Source organism: Ptychodera flava, chromosome 4 (assembly GCF_041260155.1).
Source record: "Ptychodera flava strain L36383 chromosome 4, AS_Pfla_20210202, whole genome shotgun sequence".
NCBI lineage: Eukaryota > Metazoa > Hemichordata > Enteropneusta > Ptychoderidae > Ptychodera > Ptychodera flava.
Genome location: NC_091931.1, coordinates 2,111,432 through 2,135,920, shown reverse-complemented (window position 1 = coordinate 2,135,920; position 24,489 = coordinate 2,111,432). Strand labels below are relative to the sequence as shown.

General features: G+C 36.1%; 1 protein-coding gene across 1 annotated transcript; it reads left to right on the top strand.

Moving 5' to 3' along the window:
- The first annotated feature begins 1,130 nt into the window (after positions 1–1,130).
- Positions 1,131–23,261, top strand: LOC139130651 (AN1-type zinc finger protein 2B-like). Its single transcript, XM_070696397.1, has 11 exons — positions 1,131–1,369; positions 5,804–5,846; positions 11,434–11,485; positions 12,428–12,604; positions 13,495–13,586; positions 14,624–14,647; positions 16,712–16,828; positions 18,075–18,144; positions 20,013–20,104; positions 20,329–20,425; positions 21,268–23,261. The coding sequence occupies exons 1-11, from the start codon at positions 1,315–1,317 to the stop codon at positions 21,304–21,306; spliced, it is 858 nt and encodes a 285-aa protein (XP_070552498.1). The 5' UTR covers positions 1,131–1,314; the 3' UTR covers positions 21,307–23,261.
- Positions 23,262–24,489: the final 1,228 nt, after the last annotated feature.

The following is a 24,489-nucleotide window of genomic DNA, read 5'->3' as shown; positions in this document are numbered from 1 at the left end:
CCCATGTCGAAGGCGTAATAATCGGACTGCAATCCCAGAAATCGGACGTCGTGTTTGGAATGTGATTAGGAGCTAAGTATTGATAATTTGAAACTTCAAACCACTGATTTTTAATTTCGATGTGTTTAGAAAACTGTATATAAAAGAATATTTCATGATAATTAGTTATGTTTAATCCATGGACGACTCAACTATATTTCGACGTGTATAGCGCTTAGATATCGGACACGAGCTGTCTCTGTATGTGTTGCTTTCGGCACCTTGTATCGTACGGTGTGGCTAACTTGAACTTCGCTAAGTTTGTTCAGTGAGTATTACTTATAATTGTTTCCGTTGCATATTTTGTTTGTATTAGAATCGCACAGGCATTACTTAATAAAAATAGCGAGTATATTTCATCGTATGGAATTATTTACCTGTCAAGTTTTCCAAGTTTTTACTACGTTTACACATGCTAATTATTGTCTGTCCGAAAACTACTACACTTCTTACGTTCATTAAATCTACTTTTTTTCTTGAAACAACTGCGCAGTTTTCGTTAAAACTACATGCAATCGTAGCGAACAATGGAAAGAATATTTTCAAATAATTATTCTACCCCACATTCAAAATTCAATGCTAAATCAGGACTTTAGTCAAAATTTCAGTTACTTTGACCTGACGGCAGTATGTTGACAGTATCACTGACGCGGTATCAGACGACAATTTGTGACCGCCGCTCGTAGCGAACTCAATAGCTTCTACCAAAAAAACTATCGAAAACGGGACAACAGTATCACCTGACTTAATATGAGGTCACATGACCTGTAAAACGCTATCGATACGGAGCGAAGTGAGTGTAACTAACAGCATGTCACTAAATGTCCGAAAACTGAGGTCGTCCGAAAACTGTCACACTGAGTGTACTGAATACCCTATGACAGGACATCAACAAACACATCCACGGATCATGAAAGCCAAAGGGTCATAGACGCCCTTTACAGAGGCAATTGAAAGGTCAATGGTGACGCCTTTACACACGTAAAATGACTATGTCACTGTGACCCTGCAAAAAAGGTTTGGAGTTGCGTGTCGTCACAGCAGGCCTGTCGTCACAGCATGCTAGCAGTTACAGAAAAATTTGCATGGACAAACTCCGCCCAGGCTATGACGTCATTGTAGCTCATAACCTGCGATTAGTGCTAGTCATTTCCGCTGGAGATATTTTAGACAACCTCGGACGACGCTCCCGCAGCACATATTTATTTGTACCGTGTGATAGGACTCATACCCTCGTACGACACATTCGATCATTCAATAGTCGACAGAACAAATATGGAATTTCCAGATTTAGGAAAACACTGCTGTGAGCCAACTTGCAAACAGCTTGGTAAGTTCAATCGTAGATCCTCGAGAAAATGGTTTAATCTGCCGAAAGAATAGATTCATTCATGGGAGTTGATGTGATTGTTTGTGAAAGTGTGCGGAAGAGACAGGTTGCAATATATTCCATAATCGACCTAAGAAGAAAATATTTTTGTCCGCAAAATCCCGAGCGAGATCCTCTTGGTGACTCTTTCATCGTGGACGTACGTGTGTTGTGGTACGGCGTCCATGATGGCTGCCGGAAAACTATCAGTAGTACATGTAACTCTGCGTGACAGGGCTGTGTGTTACCGGCGTTAAAATTGAACTTGCCTAGACCCTATACGTCGCTTACGGCCTCCAAGCCTCCGACGCGGAGGCCGTAAGCGACGGATAGGGTCTGGGCAATAATTATACGGCCTTCCACCACAGGCAGCCCAGCTGACTGCTATAGACAAACCGCTGGTAGCGCCTCGGATTGGCAGCGCGCAGTTTCTCCGCCGAAAACAGCCGAATTTGAATCCAAAACTTACATTAATCTTCGTTTTAGAGCACACTCACCTCGCCTAGGTACACGATGTGCTAAGCAGCGCTTGTAAACTTACGCAAAGCCTACTTTTCTCTCTATATGCAAGGGAAGCGTTCGTATCCACCGCCATTTTGAATTTCATTCAATCCATGGAGTACCGTGCGGGATTGCTGGATAGCTGAATAGCCCCCTAAATAGCTAGGTAGCTAATAGCTACGTTAGCCATAAGAATAGCTTATATTTAGCTGTTTGTGGCTATTTCAGCTATTATTAATTTCCACAGGACACTTTTAGCTGCTAATGACCGTAGTAGGTACCTATTCAGCTAAAAATAAATGATTATTGTAGGGCTGGCTATTGAGCTATTCAAGCAATTAGCCGTTTTTAGCCGCTAATAGCTGCTCTTAGCTAGCTGTTAGCTGGCTACCAGCTAAAAACTCCCGCGGTCTGAATGGGCTGGCTATTGAGCTATTCAAGCTATTAGCCGTTTTTAGCAGCTATTAGCTGTTATTAGCCAGCTATTAGCTGGCTACCAGCTAACAACCCCCGAGGTTGGAATGGGCTGGCTATTGAGCTATTCAAGCTATTAGCCGTTTTTAGCCGTTATTAGCTGTTATTAGCCAGCTATTAGCTGGCTACCAGCTAACAACTCCCGAGGTCAGAATGGGCTGGCTATTGAGCTATTCAAGCTATTGGCCGTTTTTAGCCACTCTTTAGCCAGCTATTAGCTGGCTACCAGCTAACAACTCCCGAGGTTTGAATGGGCTGGCTATTGAGCTATTCAAGTTATTAGCCGTTTTTAGCCACTAATAGCCACTCTTAGCTAGCTATTAGCTGGCTACCAGCTAAAAACTCCCCCGGTCTGAATTGGCTGGCTATTGAGCTATTCAAGCTATTAGCCGTTTTTAGCGGTTATTAGCTGTTATTAGCCAGCTATTAGCTGGCCAGCAGCTAAGCAGTTGACACGTCTGAAAAGGCCTGACAACTACTCACAAAGGACGTTATGAGCGTGACTTTCACTTTAGGTGTACAAAGAATTAGACATCTCATAAATATACTGAATAAATATTGTAGAACCAAGAACGTAGTATTAAGTTCTATGGAAAATATTGTCTTTCATGCAGGTGTAAGTTTCCACTAACCACAGCACATGGCATTTTTTCTGCATTTGGAGCTAAAGAAATGACAAATTGTACGTATTGAGGATTTCATTCACTGGCATGAAACATTTTATTGTAAAACGAAATGATCAGACGAATCCTGCGATTTGTAGCTAACCAAGAAAATATATTAAGTCATGTGGCTTGTTGAACGCTAGAGTAGTTATAGTCAGTTTAGTCTCGGTTTGAAAAGGTTTCATGCGATTGCTTGTGTCTGAAAAAGTTTCATGTGATTACATGTACCGACATTCACGCAGAGGCTTTATTAAATATCCGTGACGGGTTTTGCGTTGTGTTTTGCTCAAAGACTTATGAAATATGCATGTCAGTTTGCAGCTGAACACAAAAATTGTTTGTGGAAGACTTCCCACAACTGACAAGTACTTACTGTAAACATAGGAAGTTACACAAGCGTAACCGTTTGGACGAAAAGCTGTAGTTTTGGCTTGGCCTCTGTATTAAATAAAAGATGCTCTCTACTACTCCATGGTAGAACCAAGAAATTAATATCATATGTCAGGTTACTTTAGAAATACCTAATTGCATTGTGCATTTCTTGTCGAGTGGGGCTGTACGGAGGAAATGGTGAACATGGTAATTATTTTGTTTATTGTCTATAAGTTATAAGCGAAGGGTAGAATCACGCCAAAAGATCACGCTGTACATGAGAATTGGTAATGCTTATGCCCACTTTACAGGTTTTAACTACTAATCCCGGCGACAAACATGAATGACTGATTACACAGGTAGACAAAGAACTGCTGACCAGTAAGTTCATGTGGAAAAGCGGAAGCGCAGTTGCGAGATCACTTATTGGATCGGCAGGGGGAATAATTGGTGTAAATAAGAAAGATATCGACAAACAGGTGCTGCATTGCAATAGTAATCGCACTGTAAGACATTGCAAGACTTCTCAAGTTTAAAAGTTCGTAAGCAAATGTTGAAAATGTTATAAAAAAGTCAGAAAATACACATACAAATTGTAATGATGAGAATATATGTTTCCAGGCAAGGCGATAATTAATACGGGAAAACATGACAGTGTTTTTGCATGAATAAGATTGATAAGAAAATAACTGATAGCCAGCTAACATTGGCTAATAGCGGCTAAAAATGGCTATTAGCTTGAATAGCTGAATAGCCAAGGATTTTGGTATCATAGCAGAATAGCTGAATAGCTGCTCAACAGCCCCCAAGCAGCTATTAAGTTTCCGTTATTAGGTCCCAAACATAATAGCTGAATAGCTGCTAATTATCCCTTGAGTCATTGCTGTAAACCCTCGTAGATGAATAGCTGCTAAATATGTCAAAGCTGGCTATTTTGGCTATCCAGCAATCCCGCACCTTTATGAACCCATGAGCACTTGGGCGAAAACCAGCTTTGCAAACAAAAGAACATCGCGATTAACACTCTGTAACTGGAACATTATTTCTCACAACTCAGCTATTTACCCATCTACGATGATCATTGTCTCTTCACTAAATATTTTTGGCGACGAAGTTACATAACTCGACTGGAGAAGGCAAAAGTGACGTCATTTCCGTTAACAGCTTCCGTAAAACAAATCTGTCACACCACGTGATCACATGATGTTACGTGATGACTACCACCAGGAAAATACCTCGAGAAAGAAAGGAGAGATTGTGTTGTGTGGAAGTTAGAGTGTACATGTATGTGTCTTAGCTTACATGAAAATGCAACAGACAATGATGCATTTACGTAAGAATGTCCATGCTGGATCAGTTTTGAAGGTTTTTTAGTCCCCACGGACGCAGTGCGGCGGGGACTCATAGATTGGGTCCCGACTGTCCGTCCATCAGCAGCGATTTGTCTGTCACCCCTGATCTGATTTTTTTTTTCAAACTGAGTGTAAAGATATAGTACTGTGCCATACCTATGCATGCCAATTTATTTTGCAATACCATCCAATATGGCCACAGGGCAGCCATTTTGTCGCAATTTCTAGCTACTATACTAGACTATAGTCTATAGAAGCTATTGGGATGGGTATCTGTCCTGCTTCAGTCTGTATGTATGTATTTAAGTGTGGATACTATGTATGTATGTCCGTTTGTGAGCATGTCCGTCCACTCAAATGTCTGGAGAACTGCAGTACTGACAGACTTAATATCAAAGCTGTCAGACAAGCAGTTCAAATTTTTTGACTAAAAATGACAAAAATTTCTTTAAAAATACAAATTTACGTATTTCTGCACAATTTGAATATATCTGAAATAGATTAACCCTGGGGACTTCTGTACCAAGTATCAAAGCTCTCTGACTTGTAGTTTTGAAGAAGAAGATTTTTAAAGATTTTTTTTGACCAAAAATGACAAAAATTGCCTTAAAACTACAAATATGCAAATTTCATGACGATTTGATCAAATCTGAGTGAAGTCACCCTAACATAAGTGCAGATCAAATTTCAAAGTAATTGGACCTGCGGTTCCAGACAGTGAAGCTAATAAAGGCAGTGTTTGTTCTGAAATGCAGCATACTAAACAGCACTAGCATAGCCATGAAAGACAAGTAATCATATAAAAAAATATTAATACTCATGGAATTTTTGTGTTGGTGATGTTAGAACATTTACAATCAGTGCATTTAGGCACATTTCAGATGGCATGATCTTGATAGCCTTTATGTGTAGGTTTGTATCTCACTATTTACATGTGATGTCACCGTGTTTTATAAACATGGCTTCTTAGTGCATAGATTTTGCCATTGCTTGTAATATTGATTGGATCTTAATTTGTATTTTCTCAACAGACTTTCTTCCAATGAAATGTGATTCATGCCAACAGATATTTTGGTAAGTTCAATTTTGATCTATGTTACATTTTTAATTTGCATAATTAATGAAATTTTCCTGATTTTAGTGATATGTCCAGAAATACATGTACTGCATTAAGTTTGATAATTGGTATAGATGTTGATCTCACAGTGCTGTAATACAATTCGGTGACACTTAGCAGTGTCAATTGAATTAATTGCTAATTTGCGTACATAGTGAGTTTTTGTCTTTAGGGTGAATGCCCAGAAGCACTGCATCAAATTGTATGAAATGTGGTACAGGTGATAATCTGTCAGTGTTCTAATGGAAGAAAAATGTTTTGCAACATCCTGTCTAGTACTTACTACTTGTCAATGAATCACTTTTAGCTCACATGTTCACACACTTAAGCAAATGTCGCAGCGATGCCTGTCTGTGTGTCTGTCTTTGTGCTTAATATCTCAAAAACAACTCATAAGATCAGAATCAAATCTGGTACATTTTGGTACATTCAGTTTGCAAATTTGCAAATGGCAAGAACTGATTAGTTTGTGGTGGGTATGGCATGGTTGCTTTTTGCTCATTTGCATAATTAATGATTATAGAAAAAACGGATGTAAATTGAGAATGACTTCACATGATTTGATGAGATTTGCTACAAATTTTGATCACACCAAACTATATCTTCTGTGAAAGATATTAAGGGGTGACATGAAATATAATGGCTTATTTGCATATTTAATAAATTTTCCTAATTAGGGATGTATATCTGATTTGACTGGATCGAAATTGACGAAACTTGGTATGTATATTGAAAATACTATAATTTAACATGATTGAAAATCATTAAGCAGTTTTACCTCAGCCAATTCCTTATTTGCATATTTAATAAACTTTCCTAATTTGTGATATATCTGAATTGACTCGACCAAAGTTGATAAATCTTGCTACATATAGTGAACATACTATAAGCAACATTATTGAATGTCATTAAGCTTTTTTACTTCAGCCAATTCCTTATTTGTATATTGAATGAACTTTCGTAAGTAGGGATATTTATTTGTATTGACTCCACAAATTTGACGAAACTTGCTATGTGCATTAAAGATACTATGATACAACATTATTGAAAGTCATTCCCCTTTAGCAAATTACTTTTTTTGCATGAATTTTCCTAATTACGGATATTTATCTGAATTGACTTGACCAAAGTTGACAAACTTTGCTTTGTACATTAAAGATACTATGATCCGACATTATTGAAAGTCATATAACATTTTGTTATTTCTTATTTCTGAATTATTTAACTTCTTTGCATGACGAACTACCTTTAGGCAGTTTATACTGTAGCATAGAATTTTTCTGATTTATATATTTAATCATCTTTTGGGTTCTTTGGGTCCATATCCCACCTCATGCCCCTACATCATCAACTATTTGCCAACAACTCCATGCCAGGTGATTTTAGCAGGTTTTATTTCCAACAAATATATTCCAATATTATTTAAATGTTTAAAAGTACCAAGGTTGTAAATAGTTCACACACTTCCTGCCATCTGGTCATTGTATCTCTTTATGCAAACATGATCAAACAATACCAAGGGGTGGACATTTGATGGCCGGGGGTGGGGGGTAGGGGGGGTGGGGGGGTGCTGGCAGATTTTCAAAAAAATTCCAAGCAAATGTCAATAAAAAAGTCAGGCAGAGAAGGTTTGACAAAACGAAAAGGTGAGAGTGTGGGAAAAAATAATGTGGATTGGATTAAAAAAATAATGTACCTCATCAATCTTCAAGACACCCCCCTCCCCCGATATCAAATGGTCTAACCCTGAAAAGTTTGCTGTGTGCCTGTGACTTATTTGTCTATACATGTAGAAAAGGACAAGAAACTAATCAAATACCATTTTATCATTACATTCAGCTGTTTGTTATATATTTATCACTCTCCATGAGCCAAGGCACACTTTGGGGCCAATGTCATCACTCTGTGCCAGTCTGTGTATGTCAGTCTGTATGCATGTATGTTTCACAATTGTTGTTTTATTAGCTCCCATTTGCCATACATATATGGCAATTGGGAGGTTATATGGTTGAAAAAAGTCTGTATGTGAGATGTCTGTCTGTATGTATGTATGTATGTATGTATGTATGTATGTATGGATGTCTGTCCGTCCAACGCAAAAACTCAAAAACCGCTGCACGTATTAAGCTGATTTTTGGTGTAATGATGCCATATATGATGTAGATGTGCCGTTGTTAAAATGAACTTCTTAGTCCCATAGATATGCAAATGAGGTAGAAAAAAGGCCAAAATGGTCAAAAATCAATAACTCAGGAACTACTCATCTGATCATTGTCATATTTTGTTTTTAGGTACCTTAGGCCCAACTCATTCAAACATATAGATTTGATGTCAATATTTGATGCTTTCTATTTTTAATGAATTTTTTCTTTCTTTTTTTGCCATTTTAGTAAAAAATCTTTTTCTCTTAAACCAATGGTTGGATCGCTTTAAAATTTGGCGTGCAGGTGCCTTGTGATAACTCAAAATAGAATTCATCAAAATTATGGCAAAATTTGCATATTTTATTTTTGGGCAATTTTTGCCATTTTTGGTTAAAAAATCTTCTTTGAAACTGTGTATGCCATTACTTTCTAATTGGATGTGCAGGTTCCTAGGAGTGACCTGAAGATGACTCGGTGAACTCAGGCGAAATTTGCAAATTTTGTGGTACTTTTTGCCATGCTTTCAAATTTGGTACACAGGTGAAATGTAGTAGGTCATTCATTCAAAGTCAAGTACTGCCTGTGTGAATGAGCAGATTATGATTGTGCTGTTCCAGGCTGAGGTGTTATTTATAGGAATGATGCAATGTTAGACGGTAATTGATATTTTAACTGAATTTGACCTACATTGTTTGTAACTCTTGTACTATATAAACCCTATCAATTCACCCAGAAAAAATAATTAATATGATTTTAAATAATTGAATTAATTAGGAAATCAACAAAGCCAAAATAATTTTAGTGTAGAATTATTAGAAAGTTCAACTTTTTTCACAGTTCATAGTGAAAAGCTTACCATCTTGGATGATGAAAACATGTAAAGACAACTTTCTGAATCCCAACTTTGACATATTCTCTACTGTCATGTGTTGTTCTCTGTATGTTATCTAAAAGAAATTGCTCATAATAGTTTGTCATGATAGGTTGGTGAAATAAATAGAGATAGAGAAAGTTCCAATTTCCATTTATGGTCGACTTAGTTTACTTTTTGAGGAAAAAAATAGAGTGGTCAATTAAAAGAGTGGTCAAAGTGATAGGGTTTTTATGGTAAAGCTGGGCTGTAAGATTCCTCATGTGCTATTTATAGCAATTATGCAATCTGTGTAAACAGTGCAATGAAATTGTTACAGGATTCCTTATAATGCTTTTGATGACCTTGAACTTCTTAAGTTGCAAACATTTGTCTCTTCGATGTGCTTTCTCTGAGTACCCACAGGCTCAACTTATTCAACAGAACTTATTTGCAATGTTAATTTGAGAGTTAGAATGTGCTTGGTTAAGGCCAAAATAAAAAATATGTGCTGTTCCGATTACCCGACCTACCCCAATTTTATCCTCCGACCCTAGACTTTTTTGAGCTTCATAAACCAGGAAGTAAACATAACTATATGAAAAAACATGAAACACATGAAATCACGCGATTTTATTTTATTTTAATAGTTTGATATTCAATTTGAGTGTGTTTCATGAGGAAATTATTTACTGATAGTTTGTTTGAACGCGTACAAAATGCACATTGAGGAATAAAAAAAAATTGAAAAAAAAAAATTCCCTACCTACCTACCCTATTTTTGAAAACCATGTAATCGGAACAGCACATATTTTTTTATTTGGCCTAATAGGATGAAAATACTGATAAAGATAACCAGCTGAAGATTCTCTATAACCTGACAGATATGCTGTTTTTTTATGACTTAATCTTGATAAGCAAGGCATGTTTACTTTAATTAGAATGTAATTAACTCTTGTTTATATTATTATAAGCAGTAGAATCAAGTTGAACAAACTGATATTGATAGGTTGGTCGGCTGTTGGAGGTTTAAAGTTGTAAAAATAAATGTATGTATGTATGCATGTATGTATGTATGTATGTATGTATGCATGTATGTATGTTAGTTAGTATGTGTGGATGTATGTCCGTCCACATTAAAAACTCCTAAACCGCAGCATCTACCATCTTAGTATTTGGTGGACAGGTGCACCCAGGGGTGGAGATGTGAATTTGTTGAAATGAACATGTCAAAGTAAAAAATATGCAAATGAGGGGGAAAAAAGGAAAAATCCTGCAAATTGCTAAAACTCTGTAACCACTGGCCAGATTTGGTTGAAACTTGGTATGCAGGCTCTTTATAGTGACTTTAGTTACATTTCTTCAAATTGTGATGAAATGTCGAAAGTTGTATTTTTGGGGTGATTTTCCTTTTTTTTTGGTCAAAAAATCTTCTTTTCTGAAAGCGCTCATCCCATCGCATTTAAAACTTGTATGTATGATCCTAGGGTTGGCCTTTGTCAGATATGTTCAAATTGTGGTGAAATTTTCATATTTGTATTTTTGGGGCAATTTTTCCCATTTTTTGTCAAAAAATAATTTTCTCCTAAAGTATTTGTTGGATTGCTTTTAAACATGAGTCTTGATCCTAGGGTTGTTTTCTGTCAGATGGGTAAAAGTCATTATGAGATGGAGCATTTCATATTGCTGGGGTATAAGATTAATTTGGACCTGCAATGGAATTTTCTCAGTAATCAACCTTTAAGAATGCAATGTCATGTGTGTATTAGTACTAAGTATCTCTGAAAAATGGGAGCACAGTGTCATTGACACTATTTTTTTAATAACTATATGGGAGCAAATAGTGACATTGTCACTATTTTTTTGTTTACTTAGAACTGCCTGAACCAGTTTCTTTCAGATTACATGTAGTTGAATTTTGATATTTCAAGAACCAGTACGTTCCGTCCAACTTTGTAAAAGGACTTGCCTTGACTATGCCATTCATACTATTTATATTTGTTTACAGAACAATCCAGAATGGGCATCAGTCACAGATTAGTCTTTGGTACCCAAATTTCTTTTTTCAAGTGGATCATACGATTTAGTAACTTTCACTGACTAATTCCCAATTACAAGTGGGGACTTTGTCATTGTCAGAAAGTTTTTCTCTTTAAAACACCGCAGAGCTCAATTGGGCACTAGGTGGCTTGTTCTGAAATGCCTTCCAAACCTTGCCAAATTTGCAGTGTCAATTTGTAATGGTATGAGTATTTTGAGGTTAATGGGGAAAAGTAGCAACTTTTGAGGTCCAAGTTAGGTAAATGTCTTCACCACTCCTCGCCTCAGACTTTTTAATATCAGACTGAGATCCAAAAAATGGCTGCTTTTCCTGTTAACCTCCCAAGTACTCGTACTACTGTACTGTAACTGCCATAAAGTGGCCGTGGGATATATATATATTGACATGTACATGCAAATGTGATAATTTTTTTCATATTTGAAAAAATGCCCCTGGCTTTAGAGCCATCATTTCACATTGCTGAAATGTATTTGTTTTCTCCTCTACAGTAAAGACCATATCACATACAAGTCTCACAATTGTGAATCTTCCTACAGAAAGGTATGTGCATATATCTATCATTATACACAAATTAATCAGACACATTCATAGATTGTCGTATAAATTTTTACCTACAGGTGCAACTGAAATATAACCTGTCAAGCATCTCTTTGAATTTGTTAGCACACTCTACGTAAGGTGGTTAGAATGGCTACAGCTCCAGTTAAAATTTGAGAAAATAATGAGTTTTTTGCAGTTTATATTGATAGAAACTAAATTCATGAAAAAAATAAAGGTCACAAGGTAAGAACACATGAAAAACTGCACAGAAAGTTTAGAAGAAATAACGTTACTTTTGCATTTGCCGGGGAGTCTGAGTGTACACTCTGAGTGTGCTTGAATTTTGTTTGCAGGGTCTTTGCAATGTTGCATTATGATATTGTATTTTTATGGCAATATTTTTCATTGTAGGTCTCTCTATTATATCTATAAAAAACAGGTCTAAGGCCATTAGGAAAATAAAAAGTTTGTTTCTCATCCTAGAGCTATTGAAAAAATGATGCGGTGACATGGGTTTTTTTCCTTCTCAATTTATTTTTATTCTTCAACCTACAAGAACGTGCTAAAAACATGACAACGACATAGGACTGCAAGCAGAGATAAATGCACAGCAGTGTTGCTTTAATATTTCTGTATAGCAACAGTTCTGTGGTTTGACTTTTAGTGTAGCAGTGCACAGTTTTGACAGCTTAATATAACAGTGACATATGTGTACAGTTCTGAATGCAATGTTAGTGCCATTTATTTTGTTTGCAGTTCTGTTTTATATAGCACTGTGTTATGCACTATCAAAGCATATTTTTGTGGGTTTTTAAATTTATTTCCTCATGAGCAGAAAAAAAGATTGACATGGTGGGTCAGAATTGACACGTGCAAGGATGAGAAACAAACTTTTTATTTTCTTGGCTTAATGGTATGATGGTTCTCATCTCTTTTATGTAGGATGTACAGGTGCCAGTTTGTCCTCTTTGCAATCAACCAGTTCCTGTGACACGAGGAGAACCACCCGACATAAAAGTATCTGATCATATTGATAGAGACTGTCAGTCTGATCCTGCTAAAAAAAAACGTAAAGCATATGCCAATAAATGTTCTGTAAAAGGATGCAAGCAAAGAGAGGTAAGCATATGAAAGGGAAAGAATTGTCAAGATCAGATCTGAAATGTTAGCTTTGAAGTACAACTTTACTAAGAAAACTGTCAGAGTAAGCCATAGTCTTTATCTGCATGTCAGCCTACTCCCAAGAACTTATCAACGTTGTTTATGCCCTGCACATTTGTGACCGGAAAAGTGGCTTTTTCATAGCCAGATGGAATCTGACTTCCTACATTCACTCTCCTCTTCAATTCCTGCCCTTTGGAAATCTCTAGCCTTGGACGTAAAAAGCTCTCCCAATGTCAACACTTTGTAAAGACACTCAAAAATGTACATATTTCAGAGAGCATTTTCATTATCACTCAAAGCACCACTGAGCATTGTTTAAATTTAGATATTGGGTGCTATATAAATTTGTTAGGCAGATAGGTAGGTAGATACGATGGTTGATAGTGTTTTCACATATTGTTCAATTTGAATAACATTGCTATTGTGGTAATTTTTAAACTCTGCAGTGTAAGTCTCATTAAGCTTTAATTCAATTTACTACATGATCATATATCTGCCTGCATATCTCAGATATGGAAAAATAATCCTGCAATCTGATCAAGCCACGTTACTTCCAAAACCTGAACAAAATCCATATGTGCATAATCAATGTACTTAAATGTACTAGATAAGTTGCTTAAAGGCCAGGGACTTGATCCCTGGGATCAAGTTTGTTTTAGTCTTTAAGAGGATTATGGAGTGTCATTGCCTTTTGTTTTCCATTGAAATTGTAATCTAATAAGTAGCTTTCCCTGCGAGACAATCTGATGCTGGCACAGGCCTGTAATTGTTTGGCTAAAAACAAAGACTCTTCATTAAATCATTGTGAAATGGTTTTCGTTTTACATAGTCTTTGTTATTTTCAGCTTATTCCAGTGGTTTGTGACTCCTGCCGTTTAAATTTCTGTCTAAAACATCGTCATCAACAAGATCATAAATGTGAAGGTTTCCAGGGCAGGTAAGTTAAAAGTATTGAGCCAAACTCTTGTCATTTAAATGTTCATTTACCAAAGTCATGGCAAATCATTACAAACTCAACGTATTATTTCTGTATTTAGCAACCCGAAATATCTGTGTTCCTCAAAGCCCTTCAAATTTTTACGTTCGCGACATCGCTTTGCAGGCAGAGAGCGGCAGTCATTTTTGTTTGTTTACGTTGTTTACCATCAAATTGCAAAAAATGTAGTTTGGGAATACTTCAAAAACGATGACGTTTATCGTGCATATCTCGACGTTTACCGTGAAATATCACGGCCGATATTTTATGGTAAATGTCACTAGGATGAGGCGATATGGGCATGGGTGTATGATAAATAATGAATATTGCTAGTGATGTTGATTATAACAAGTTTTAATGAAGTTACAACTTCATGGCAATAATGTCAGATGAAAGTATCAATTTAAAGACAAGTGCAACAGATACTGAAACATTGGAGCATTTTCAGTTCATATCTGGTAGAGCTTAGTGATTAGACACATTTTTGTTTGAGATTATGAGTTTTTTAATATTGAATGTCCCAAAAAATGCAAATGAGGTATAAAGATTTGAAAATTGTAAACCCCTGGAACTCAGGAACTACTGGTCATATTTTCTAATGAACCATATAATTTTACTTTGTCAAAAATCATTTTCACAGATATTGTTAAAAACTTGCTAAATTTACTGGAAATTTGGTTGCCAGATGTTTTCATTCATATATATTCAGATCATTCTGAAATAAGCAATATTTTAATATAAAGAATATTATTATCAATTTTTGCAAAAGCATCTTTAGTTAGGAATCAAAGGTCCTTCTCCTTGGTAATTTTGTGTAAAGTTCACCTTAAATTGTCAACAATTGTATAAAGACAATGTTTATGCAATAATATCTCTAATTCAGACATAATATTTAGTCTGTGCACTGTATTTTCTCACATGAACTTTCAATGGGACAGAAAATGTTATTATAAAGTTTTAATGTACAGTAACCGTTTCTTTGTCTTTGTTTCTTACAGTGGTAGGCTGGTATCCAGTGCAGGGTAAGATATTGATCATTTATGTATATATGCTGATAGTACTGAGGCAAGTTGTGCATTTGGCTTTCTTTGCATAATCATGTTCATGTCTCTGAATGGGGCTATTTCTCAATCATATAAAGACATTCATTCAAATTATTACAAGGCTAACAGGTTCTGGTGGAGCAATACTTAGTCTGTACTCCCTAGCTTCTGGTTGCCATATGTAATTCAGGATAATCTCAGTCAGTTTCAAACACATTGTACAGCACCTTAGTCACCTAGCAGTCAAAACAGCGTGGTTGAATCTCCACTCTTAAGGTAGAACGCACCTCGAGGACAGACAATCGGACTCTCAAACTTTTACAATTCTCTTTTGATATACCACTTACTCTTGGTGAAAGAAAACTTTTCACTAGCTTAGTTTTTCGAAATTCAAAATTTTTTATTTTTCTCCATAGAGTTAACACAGGGATGGTGGCCATTTTGAATTTGTAACATCGGTAAATCTTAGGTAATTGGTTTCTCTAGTACCAAAATTTGCACGGTGACCCCCCATTTTTTATTCTTGATTTTGAAAGAGAATGATTGAAAGATTCCTTGAGGAAAGTTAGAGCAATTTTAAGTTTAAGTCTTTCACTTTCGGGGTGCATACTACCTTAAGAGGGGTTCAATAACCACAACCCTTTCACACATACACCCTTGCAATCCTACATCACGCATAAACTCAGTCAAAGCAATGAATACATTGCGGGACAACTAGTTCTGTTTTGTGGACATTTTTGCAAGGGTGCATCCTGGCTACAACACTGACCGGTCCTAGTCCAGTGCAAGTTTTGATGTCACATGCATATGATTATGGGCACTTTCACGAGAATGACTGACTATAAATATTGCTAGCAGACCTGACATGCATTGCCTGTTGTAGCAGAAAAATGAATCGTCATCATGTCATTGGTTGCTGGTCACAGCCAATTTGTCCTGTTTCAGCGAAAAGTGCTCATTTTAAAAATGCCAAGTGAAAAAAGTCTCACAAAAAATATAGTCAAGAGAATTCATTCATGATATGTTACAAAAAGGTTGGTAATGGTATACCATTATAGTACAGTGAATTTCCACAGCTATAGCAGGGTGCACTCCCACTTGTTCCATGAGCACCTCACGTAACTTTGCTCCATGAAAAAGTTTGTCAAAGCCCAGGTAAATATAGTCCATGGTGTACAGCGGTAAGCCACATAGCAACATAAAGGTGTATTGGGTCACATATCCATCTCAGTGGACGATTGCATAAAAAAATTGGCAGTTTTCTACAACCCATGCAAGGCACATGGTTTGGTGTACATGCTGGATAATACTGTATGGACAAGCTCCATGTGACTTTTAGTCCCCATGGAGGACAAAGCTTGATAGTATGACAGACTGTTATGTTCCCAGAAACAATGGCTGGACTACACCTAAAATAGAAGGAACAACACCTTTCTTCATGTCCAGTTGTTTTTTCAAAGCCCTTTTTCCATTGTTGATATCCTTTAAAACCTTCCAGTACTGCCGGCATGACAAAATAAATCACTGTGGACTCGGTGGCATGTTGCCAATCTTTTCAATGTGAAACATGTAAAGTGTTGCCACTTTTACTAAAATCCATATATCTATTAGAAAATCACATTAGACACTAAATCCTTAGATGTTTGTGTTGTTACAATCGTAAGCTATGCAATATTTTCACTGAAGTGATATCAAACTTAAGATTTTTTACTTTGGCTGTGAGTGTGTTGGCTCGTGCTTCTTGAGTTGAACCACATGGGGCATCATGCCATGTCAGGAATACATGGCAAGAAAAAAAAGTTATTTTCTGGCTGAGTTTCATTTTGCACCACTTTATAGGATCAAAATACAAATGTCTTTTTGGAAATAATGAATATTGCTACACAATATGCTCTCCAGTTTAGATATAGCAAAATGTGTGAGATAAGGACTTCAATATTTATTGCATTTTCACATATTGTTCAACTAGAAGCACACTGCCTTAAGGGATGGTATTTTTTGGATTACACAATCTAATAAAAATTAATATGATTTAAATTATAGAGCTGCTGCAATTAAGCGTGCTCAAATGGGAAACAGCAGTGGACAACTCAGAAAAGCTGGTTTAGCAATGCATACAGGAAAGCAGTCTCCTTCGATCAAACCTGCTGACTTAGACAGGTAAGTAATGCACATTACATCTGGACTTTCCTGGTAGGTGAATAAGAATATTATTAGCTTCCATGTGATATACATAGAAATACCAACGGGAGCTCATGGGATCCATGTCTGTCATGTCTTTCTGTGCGTACAGAAAGATAGACGTTAAGGTAGAATGCACCTCAGGGACAGACATTCGGACTCTCAAACTTTTACAATTCTCTTCTGATATACTACATGTGGTGGGGTTCATTTTAAAGCTCTTGGTGAAAGAAAACTTCACCAGCTTAGTTTTTTGAAATTCGAAAATTTTTATTTTTCTCCATAGAGTTCACACAGGGATGGCGGCCATTTTGAATTTTTAATATCGGTAAATTGTGGGTAATTTGTTTCTCTAGTACCAAAATTTGCACGGTGACCCCCTATTTTTATTCTTGATTTTGAAAGAGAATGATTGAAATTCCCTGAGGAAAGTTAGAGCAAAAATTGAAGTCTTTCTCTTTCGAGGTGCATACTTCCTTAAGTGTGTGTACGTTCATTATGTATGTATATATGTACATCTGTCTCTGTCTGTCTGAATGATAAAATATCTGGTATCCTCAAAATCTTGAGAACAGGTATGCATATATCAACTGAATGTTTGACTCTAAGATTCTGCACATAGCACTTGTTAATTAATGTATTTTTTCCAAGGCTTCATGCCTAGTACATTAACTTTCTGTAATGTCACTGTGATATATCGGAACAGTCGCCATATTTAAAAAACTGTACATCAATCTTTCTTGAGTTTGGGGCTGAACTCGATTAGTGCCTAGAGCAACTATTTTTCAGTCCTTTTCTCATTGTAACGCTTCAATGTGTACAAATTATTGTCTTTTTCAAGAATATGAGAAATAAATTATTATTATTATTATTATTATTATTATTATTATTATTATTATTATTAATTAATAGCAATCATCCAAAAATCCTACCAGTAAGTCAAAAGTTGCATTGCACAGGTATACCATAGTATAGGATAAACACATACCAATCTGTTAGTCAAAACAGAAAGTTCTGTACATGGTCACAGTTTACAGACCAATGATATTGAAAAGTCAGGCGACTTAATGGGGCCAGTCTTTTGTCAAATTTGCAAATGAAATGGGTACGGATTTTTCTGTACCGTTAAATTGCTGAAACATAAAGGTCAATTCTGACCAATATTGCTACTTTAAATTTCAATGAGATGAAGTTTTATAATCACTCTGCATGTAATGGCTTTCAGGGAAAGACGAGAGAGAGAACAGAGACGTACACATCAAGTCAATACTGTCTATTCATTACAAGCAGGGATGGTAAGTAATCATGTTTATTTATTGGTTTTACTTACAACAAAGAGCAGCATACTGTATCAGCAAGTTCTCTATCAGTATCTTAGTGCAAAAATCTTTGGTCATCTTGCAGTGTATGGCAATTGCTGGTAACTACTTGTAGCTGTGGTTTATGTGAGCACTTGCCTTTACCCAGTACTTGAAAATCTGTATAGGTAAAGGCAAGAGCCCTTAAAACTGTAGTTAAAGGTACAGCAGTTAATCATGTTGGGAACAAAACTGTTTTGTAACGGCATAATTCCAAGGAATAACAAGAGGGAATAACTGTTAATGCACTCTCATTTGAAAAATCAATGCTTTATGTATTGAATCAACTTCTTGCATTGTCTGATAAAAAAATCAGTACAAATTTCTGAAAGGGATGTACTCTTATAAATTAATCTAAATGATAATATAAACTTAGCAAAATTGTGAATATTTTCATCATTTTGATCAAACCTATTCTAATAGTCTAGCCAGCAACATTATTGGCTCATCTGTTCCTGCAAAGTGGACACTTATAGATTGAGTGTCACAAAGACTTGTCTATGCATCATATCACTGTGCTCCACTGTGACCCATTTTGCTAGAATTTGATGCTAGGATAGTATAACATGCCATCATTGGCATGTTAGTTTATACTTGTGATACAAGGAACTTTAACCCTTTCACCACCATGGTGTGTCCCAAATCCATTGTTTTCTATGGTAAAGTTGGACCTGTATACAGAGAACTGAGGGTGAAAGGGTTAAGGCGATACCAAAGGATTCAAAGCGTGCGTTGGTTGCTATCGCTGGCAACATTCCAAACGTGCACTTTTGCATGTGCAAAATCTTACCATTCAGTTGTTTTCTATGGATTTTTTTTTTTTGACTCCTGGTATTTTGAAAATGCACAAAATCTTTCAACTCTCTCAATTGTAAACCAATTAAGCCGATTTTTGGTAGGATTATTGAAGTCATAGATGATAATATAGATAAGCATGCATATCTAAAAATTGCGGACTGTTTATGAGATAACGCCGTAAACCCTTCAAAATTTCACAAAATGACACAGTAGATATTTTCCTGTTTAAAAATCGTTTGTAGCTGAACAGATAACCTAATCCATACCAGGGGCTCTAAACAGGTATCTCAAGTGTTACATTCTGAAATTTTGGAAAATTTTGTGCAAATTTGTAGGAGCTGAAACGTTTTAAAGTAGAGCTGTGAAAATTTGTATATGTGTAACGTCACTGACCAATCGTGCGACAAACCAGCATCTTTTAGAATTGTATGGGTCTGTAAATCTTTATTATGCAAAGAAAACCATGAAAACTTTGCATTTGATTGATTTTGGAAATTGCCCTCAGCAACCGTTGCTTAGCAATTTGAATTTCTTATTAGATTTTTTTGCTGTATTTGTTACCAGTTTGAGCTTATGGTAACATCCTCAACACATCATTAACACCCTGTATGCATGTACATGTATGTGTGTGTGTACATCAGTACCGGTATGTGTGTGAATATGTATGTCCATCTATTACAAAACCTGTAGACTAAACCTTTGTGTCTGTTGTGTTGAGACATGTAAGAATGTAGATGGACTTTTGTTCACATTCAGTTGTTGGTCCATGGTTTAAAGGATCTCTATTCTGATACACCAGATTTGAATCTAGTTGGTTGATGATATAACAAACATGTGAAAATCCATCTCTGTCTTCAACTCACTACAATGCATACATAGAGTACTTAGAAGGCAATGTTTAAATTTACAATCTTACAATAAGTTCACACACTCCAGAAAGCTTTTCCAAGATGTGTTTTTCTGTTTTTCTAATATTTGCATTCTGTGATGTTCTGCTATGGAAACAGTCAGAAGATGAAGCTATGTCAAGGGCCCTACAAATGTCTTTGGCTGATTCTGAAAAAAATAACCATGTAAGAAATTCAACAAGAGCAGATAGGTAAGTGTACTCATAAACAGTATATCTATTTGCAACAATCTTCGAAAATTCAGATATCAACCCTAAAATCTGAAATCACATTACAAAAATCTTGTCAAACATAGATATGTATACAAACTTGAGAAAAATATTTACAAAGTTCGGATTCCTTGCTGTGAAGAGTGAAAATAATACCGACTTTTTTGATCTTGGGTATAATGTACCAAAATTGTAAATTATTGCAGCTCTTCTTTGCAAGAAGAAGAAGATTTAGCCTTAGCACAAGCACTTGCAGCTAGTGAAGAAGAAGAGAGGCAAAGGCAAAGACAAAGACATCGGCAGGTAACACTGGAAGCAATTGGTCAATAGGCCAAACCTGGAATTCGAATCGACCACGGTACAAACAAAGCCATGTGCGTAAACGCGCTTAGACGTACGTGTATTTCCATACGCGTTAGTACACATGTGAGCTTGTTTGTACCGGCATCACGTGATTATTTGGGCGTACTGAGTCTGTAGAACGCATCGCATCCTGTTTATTCCGGAGTAGAACCATTATCAACATTTCACTGTGTGTGCATTTTTGGATACTGATCCGACAGATATCTGACCATGTTGTAAAGCATTTAGTAGTGTGAAGTTAGTGGAGGGTTCTTTTGCATATGAACTTGTAATTAGTGATATAACTCTGAAATTATGGCACCAAATTTGATAAAATCAGCTACAGATATTGATCCGATAAATATCTAATTGTCGCGAGAAGCACTGAGTAGTGTCAACTTCATCAAGGGGCTCATTTGTATATTTAATGAACTTTGTAATTAGTGGTATTACTCTAAAATACAGCATTAAATTTGATGAAATGTGCTACGTACGTTGATCTGCTAGATTACTAATTGTCCCATGCATGTGTGCAGTGTGAAGTTAATGAACAGCTCATTTACATATTAAATAAAGTTTTGTAATAAGTGATTTAACTCTGAGAGTACTTGGCAAAAATTGATGATGAAACCTGCTTCATATAATGATATAACAGATATCTGATTGTTCTGTTAAGCGTACTACTTATTAATGAACCTGTTGTAAAACACGTGAGCACATTCAGTACACATCTGGTTGGCAAATAGAGTTGATAACATTAGTAAAAAGCTGTTACATGTGGGTTTTTTTTGTTATTTCTACAGCAACACCAACCTAAAGATTCGTCCTGTTCACTGGCATAGAGGATGTGAATAACAAGCTACCAGAGCATTCCGTACACAGTTTTATGAAGATTGGACATATATCACAGGATGTAATGTCCTCCAGAATAGACAACACACTTTACAACTAAATCAAGATAAATGTCAGAAAGTATCAGGTTCAAGTTCTACAGTTTTATAATTATTGTGATCTTGTACAAAAAGGGAAGACCTTTTCATTATGCTGCTGTACTTTTTCAAATTTGATCAGAAAAACCACGAAATGTTGTATATTTATGTCAATAGGTTTTGTACATACGTAAACTGTTGATCTGTTGACCTGGCTACGAGGGACCATCAATAATTAAAGCTGAAGCATGACAAATGTATTTCCTTCGATTCAGTTGAGACACCCTCCCTCCCCCTCAAAGCAAAAGTTACTGTGTGAAATGGAAAAATCAATGATGTCAGCATTATGCCTATACCAATATGTTCTGAATTATCCGAGATACTGTTGACATCACCCAGAATGTTCATTAATAAGAGTTCAGCTCACAGTGAATTTGCTTAGCAACGTGGTAGAATATATTTTTCACATAGAATGATGCTTGACATGTTACAACGGTAAAAGTGTGTTCTCTCTTCACATTTATATCTTCATGATGTCATCAAGATACTTTTGTGATGTTGAGGGGCCATGTTTGTGTAACATTGTCCAAACATCCTGGACATTCCTCAAAATTGCTGCCTTCATTCTCCCTTGACTGTGCTTGTATCATAGATCATGGAGCAAATTGATTGTACCAATATGCGTCAATAAATTGCTTGTGGTCACCTGCCAGTGGATGTTTCATGCAGATCATTTGATTTGCACTTGTAACTAGAGTTCTGAACAGGGTAGTTTGTCCATGTCATTATACATGTTCCAATTAATTCCACATGCCACTGCACTCCTTATAGCTAAAATATGTATTGCATCAATTTTAATCCAATGGTAAAATCACAAAGTGTTTCTTTTGAAATTCTTTTATTGTACAACCATAGACAGTTGATTGGTCTTCCTGCCTCTACTGTCTATGGTACAACTCAATTTTAGTGACTCACTGGTCTTTCAGTTCTACTGCATTTCTAACAATATTGCTCCTTGTCTGGTTTTGACATTTGCATAATCAAATGAGCTCTTACTCCCTCCCCTAATTACAAACGCCATGCATCAGCTTTAACCCGTACAGCACCATGTGGATATACTCGGTACATTGACAAGAGTTACCTCTTTGTGTCATCTTACTATGCAACATATTCCTTAACTCAGTGATAAGTTGCCTAAAGTAAGTGCTGTGTTGCCTGACTGAGCAAAGTGTTGCGTAAGCACTAAAGATCCATCCATACCCTTTTAACTTATTTCAGTATTATATAAGCACTAAAATAATGAAATCATTTAGCCTAACTGCAGAAATTTCCAGTAATTTACGCAGCCTCTTTGGTGAAACGGGTTACCAATTTTATGCTGAATATTTAATAAGGTTTGCTTGCTGACATGGTCAAAGTGGGAGATGTTTTGAAAGTTTTCGTATGCAATACAAATGGAAAACAATGAAATTATCTCGTACTTTATTATAAAAATGACAGATTTTGGTATTTTTTGAGAATATTTATGGGAAAATGGAGTTTGGTGATCGGCTGTTTGAACAGCAATCTTGTTCTACAGGCCATGCTGAACCCTCTAGATTGACTGCCTTAGAGGGCAACACTCTATGAGGAGATTTTTGTTTGAATTTTCATCAGATCTAAATTGCTAATTTTTGAGCAATTAACAATCGATAAGCAAATATTTCTATGAAGGAATAACTGATGCCATGACCTTCACCATCCTAGATCGACGACAGCTATAGCAGTCAATATGTTGTTTACAAGATATTCAGTATGCAGCACATTCCTAAATGCTGATCTCCAACTTTTATAACTCATTGTTTGTCGAAATAAAGCATATAATAATACTTTTATCTTGTGGTTTCTTTGAATGCTATGATTAACTTTGTTGCATGCTAATCGATTAGTGATCAGTCATTTGATTGTTGATCATTACGTGATTGCTGTATGGTTGTCTAATTATTTGAATGTTGATAATCACATGATTTGGGTAAAGTTATGTAAATGTTTATCTGTTGATCATCACATGATTGGGGTATGCTTGTCTAATTGTTTGACTGTTGATCATAACTTATTTTGGTATGGTTGTCCAAAGTATTCAGATATGAATATTGAATTGTTTCTGCTTAAAAATGATTTAAGCTTGTTCGAAAACCAAATTCAATTAATCAAATGTTAACATGATGCAAAGTTTTCTTCAACTTTAAAATCTTACTTTGTACATTGTTTGCCATCACAGTGCAGTCATAGGTGGCTGCATATGGACCATGATTAAGAATAAGCGACCTAGCGGCTGACATGGCTTTGCTGTGTAAGAGAATAACTATTTTTGACACATCAATTTTTGACATGTGTTGATGAAGGTGAAAATCTTTGATAGCTCATTTCAGTGGCCAGACGAAAAATGGCAAAAATTGCCCCAAAAATACCAACTTACAGATTTCATCATAATTTCAACATGTCACATTCAGTTCATCTGTAGGAACCTGTATACCAAATTTTAAAGCTATCAGACCAGTACTTTTTGAGAAACATTTTTTGGTCAAAAATTGCTCACAAAATACAAAATTGCAAATTTCACATTGGCTAATGTCGCAACAACGTCTGTCTGCGATATCTCAAGAACAGCTTATTGGATCAGAATCAAATCTGGTACATAGATTCAGTTTGAAAATGGCAAGAACTGATTAGTTTTTGATGGGTGTGGCTTGCACAGAATTGGATGAGATTTGCTACAAATATTGATCACACAAGGATTTATCCGCCGTGAAAAACATAAGGATGTGACATAAAAATTAATTGCTTAGAGTATATGCATATTTGATGAACTTTCCTAATTAGGATTGCCTTGACCAAACTTGCTATGTTCATGGAGGATACTATGATACAATATTATTGAAAGTCATTTTTAGCTTCTATAGACTATAGTCTATAGAAGCTATTGGGATGGGTATCTGTCCGGCGTCTGTCGTCAGTCTGTATGTATGTATGTATGTATGTATGTCCGTTTGTGAGGCGTCCATCCACTCAATTATCTTGAGAACAGCAGTACTTACTATCTATCTCTATCTATCT